Below are 4,445 nucleotides of genomic sequence, written 5' to 3'. Positions count from 1 at the left end.
CAGTGGCAGAAGAATGGTCACAACAAACTTGTGTCAGTGGCAGAAGAATGGTCACAATAAACTTGTGTCAGTGGCAGAAGAATGGTCACAACAAACCTGTGTCAGTGGCAGAAGAATGTCACAACAAACTTGTGTCAGTGGCAGAAGAATGATCACAACAAAATTGTGTCAGTGGCAGAAGAATGATCACAACAAACTTGTGTCAGTGGCAGCAGAATGACCACAATAAACTTGTGTCAGTGGCAGCAGAATGACCACAATAAACTTGTGTTAGTGGCAGCAGAATGACCACAATAAACTTGTGTTAGTGGCAGAAGAATGGTCACAACATACTTGTGTCAGTGGCAGAAGAATGACCACAATAAACTTGTGTCAATGGCAGAAGAATGGTCACAACAAACTTTTGTTAGTGGCAGAAGAATGGTCACAACAAACTTGTGTCAGTGGCAGAAGAATGGTCACAACATACTTGTGTCAGTGGCAGCAGAATGATCACAACAAACTTGTGTCAGTGGCAGCAGAATGACCATAATAAACTTGTGTCAGTGGCAGAAGAATGGTCACAACAAACTTGTGTCAGTGGCAGAAGAATGGTCACAATAAACTTGTGTTAGTGGCAGAAGAATGGTCACAATAAACTTGTGTTAGTGGCAGAAATATAAGATTAAAGTATTCAGAAGTGAGAATTCAATAAGTAAGTGTAAGCTGAACTACTTTCTGTGAGGATTGAATAGAAACAATGAAGAAATGTCATAGAATGTAGAGAGCTTACAATGAAGTACTGTACAAAAAACATTTTTAAAGACAGGTTTTTTACAACAGACAGTTGCAATCTATTCCAGTTTACTCTGCCTAAACAATCTATCAAAGAATTTTTAGAGACAGATTAATGATAAAACTCTTTGAAAAACAGTTGATTAGTCACATTATAAAATGCTAATTCCAACAGCAAAGTTTATAATGATGAAATATTAGAGGAAGTTGTTTTTCTCTGACAACAGAGTGGTTGAGTGATTACATATCCTGTTTCACTCTGTTGTCAGAGAAGTTGAGTGATTACATATCCTGTTTACTACCTTAAGATGTATTTTAATTTTCATAAACTGTTACATCTTAAGTTTATTGTGAAACAGTTTTATACAGTGCAGTTCTCTACACTGTATTTTAATTTTCATAAACTGTTACATCTTAAGTTTATTGTGAAACAGTTTTATACAGTGCAGTTCTCTACACTGTATTTTAATTTTCATAAACTGTTAGTGAACTTTGCTTAAGAAAAGACCACTGCAAAAACATAATATTTTTGTCATCATGATAGGGTGTGGATAATGAACCAAGTCATAAGACAGCAGGTGCAGCCAAACAGAATATTCCAAAACCTTCCCCAAGAACGGACAGTTACAGATTGTCTATGGCCAACTTAGAATGTAAGTTTCGATTGAACTGTGCTACTAAAGACATCTGGTTTTAAATAGTGGCACAGAAGTCAGTAGTCCTGAGGAGTATAAGTAGAAGAGAAAACAGTTTATTGTCCTGTGTGTTTGGCTTGATCGATTTGTATTAATAATTCTTATCACTTTTCAACATCATGAATATATTTCAATTATTTTAAAAGCTCTGTAATCTTTACTGTTAGTTTCAGTCCTTTATAATCTGTTTAAAGTTATTTTCTGACATAATCTCCATATTGAGAAATAACAGAAAAATATTATGAAATGCATTTCAGAACAGTAATTTTGTCTTATTCTTTACAAAATGTCAATATAATTATTTGCAGCTAGCCAGGATGGAGAGCTGGATGCAATATTAGGAGAGCTTTGTGCTCTTGAGTCCACTATTAACACAGAAATGCCTAGAGGCCATGCCAGGAGTGTTTCGGGAGTGACTGATGGCTTGAGATTATCAAAGTCTGCCACTGGAGTGACCCTAGAAGGCCCCGGTGCTGTTCAACAGCTCTCTTGTCATTACAGTTCTGCTGGAACAAAGTTTGAGACTCAAGCAGATATGTTGGAAAGGGATGAAGGAGGACGAGTCCAAAAACAGGAGTTTGGGCTTAGAACTGACAGCCCAGATAATGATTCAGCTTTTTCTGATAATGTTTCAATGCTGTCTTCAGAATCTTCAGCCTCTTCAGGAGGTGGGGCCATCAGAAGTGATGCTTCTAGTCAGAATATGTACGGACAGAGTGGTCATGGACCCCAGATTACAGTGTCCTCCCAGGTATTGTATATATGTGTTTAATGTGATTGATTGTTTCATTGAAAAATAGTTGTTCTCTGAAAAATACTTACTCTGAGTATTCTTCATCAAGGTGCGTAGAAGTCAGAATATAATGTAAAGGACTACATGGTATCAAACTGTTTAATGATAAACTTAAGATGTAACAGTTTATGAAAATTAAAATACAGTGTAGAGAACTGCACTGTATGAAACTGTTTCACAATAAACTTAAGATGTAACACTATATAAATCAAAATAAATTTTAGCTAAACCATCCACAAAGTAAGAGATACATGTACTAAATATGTGTATATCCAGATAAAATTGAATTTACTTAAGAGCAATGAGATATGTCTGCAACATAACAGGAAATTCGATTAGGATATTTCTTACAGAATAATACTTAACAGTCATGAGAAAGATCTTTATGAATTCATATTGTGTTCATTTGCTCTGATGGAATGAAGGACTGTCAATGTTAGTGGATTCTCTTTTTAAACTGCTTGCTCTTCTTCTAGACTGACTAAATCTAACTTTCCTTGTTTCAGAAGAAACACTGTATTTATACAGAGCAATTAGCGCTACTCACTCGACTGGTTTGTATGTATGCAGGTTTCATATAACTCATGGTCAGGAAAGCTGGTAAGTAGATTTTGTTGTAACTGCCTTTGTTCCTTTGTTATTCTCAAGGAGATAATACCTGTTTTGTCTGTGGTAAGTATCGCTGTAACATTGCACATCATGCAAGGAATGTTGGCAGCAGTATCTTTCACTGGTAGTTCAGGTGATATCTCAGGGCTACAGCCTTGGTGATGTTTGAGTTCAATATTAATTTGGATCTTAAACAACTCTTGTTTCCAGAATATATAGAAATTCTGCATTATAACCTCCTGAGCAGTATTCAAGCTAATGGGAATTGCTTGTTCCATTTATAGAACCTTTACTTCAGAACAATCAATAGAAATGTTCAGTGTATCTCCCCTTAATAGGCCAACTTGTACCTGTAATAAGATACACCTCTTAGTTTAGGCCTTTTTCCTAATGAGTAAATTAAGCTACATTTCCTTCCTAGTTGTGATTGGACAGTTTTGAAACCTCATCTTATATTCCACAGAATTTCTAATTTTATACTTTGATGTAACTGGCTAAATGTAATTTCAGTTGTATGTTTGTGTGTATCTATCTTCTTTTAATATTATAGTATTTACTCGGAATTTATTCGACATATTCCGAGTGACCAATAGGAAAATCGTCCATTCAAGGAAAACTAAACTATAAGTAACACAATAAACCTTTCTTTTTGATATCGAAGTTGTTTTGTGTACTTGATCATGTAACTACCCATGTATGAAAAACTAGAAAACTATGACAGAATTAATGTCATTAGTATCTTTATTAGGAGTGGAGTATTTGGCTTATCCTGTATAATAAACAGGAAGTAAGCTCGTTTCTCTCTTTGTATTGATATTATCAACATTATTTAAAAGTTCAAAATAATGTCTTATCCCAATCAATTTAAAGTAATATTAAAAGTTTTTAAACTTTGGAAGAAAATAAAATGTTTGTAGAATAGTAAAAACTACAATCTTGATATTTCAGGACGTATAACGTGAATGTCTTGTTTAAACTTGGCTTCATTAACTAACCAGAAGCATTTGAAATAAAAGAGAAAATTGTATGGAAGAAAGTAGCCTCGATATTTTTACTGCCATCTCTGATGACTATAAAGTATAAAATATAACAGACACGTCTCTGATGACTATAAAGTATAAAATCAGAGACTTGTCTGTTATATTTTATACTTTATAGTCATATAACAGACAAGTCTGATGACTATAAAGTATAAAATATAACAGACAAGTCTCTGATGACTATAAAGTATAAAATATAACAGACACGTCTCTGATGACTGTAAAGTATAAAATATAACAGACAAGTCTCTGATGACTATAAAGTATAAAATATAACAGACAAGTCTGATGACTATAAAGTATAAAATATAACAGACACGTCTCTGATGACTATAAAGTATAAAATATAACAGACACGTCTCTGATGACTATAAAGTATAAAATATAACAGACAAGTCTCTGATGACTATAAAGTATAAAATATAACAGACACGTCTCTGATGACTATAAAGTATAAAATATAACAGACAAGTCTCTGATGACTATAAAGTATAAAATATAACAGACACGTCTCTGATGACTATAAAGTATAAA

General features: G+C 33.7%; 1 protein-coding gene across 1 annotated transcript in view; it reads left to right on the top strand.

Annotated features, from left to right (window-relative positions):
* LOC106476901 overlaps positions 1–2,380 on the top strand; it is a gene marked incomplete at its 3' end in the record, with an annotated part of 10,419 nt that extends 8,039 nt beyond the window's left edge. The window contains exons 2-4 of the mRNA XM_013937519.2: positions 1,319–1,427; positions 1,778–2,235; positions 2,323–2,380. Coding sequence (XP_013792973.2) covers positions 1,412–1,427; positions 1,778–2,235; positions 2,323–2,380 — 532 coding nt within the window. The remainder of the gene's footprint in view (positions 1–1,318; positions 1,428–1,777; positions 2,236–2,322) is intronic.
* Positions 2,381–4,445: the final 2,065 nt, after the last annotated feature.

Source organism: Limulus polyphemus, unplaced genomic scaffold (genome assembly GCF_000517525.1).
Source record: "Limulus polyphemus unplaced genomic scaffold, Limulus_polyphemus-2.1.2 Scaffold12021, whole genome shotgun sequence".
Lineage (NCBI taxonomy): Eukaryota > Metazoa > Arthropoda > Merostomata > Xiphosura > Limulidae > Limulus > Limulus polyphemus.
The sequence above is the reverse complement of the archived record's forward strand: the minus strand, read 5'-3'. Positions and strand labels throughout refer to the sequence as shown.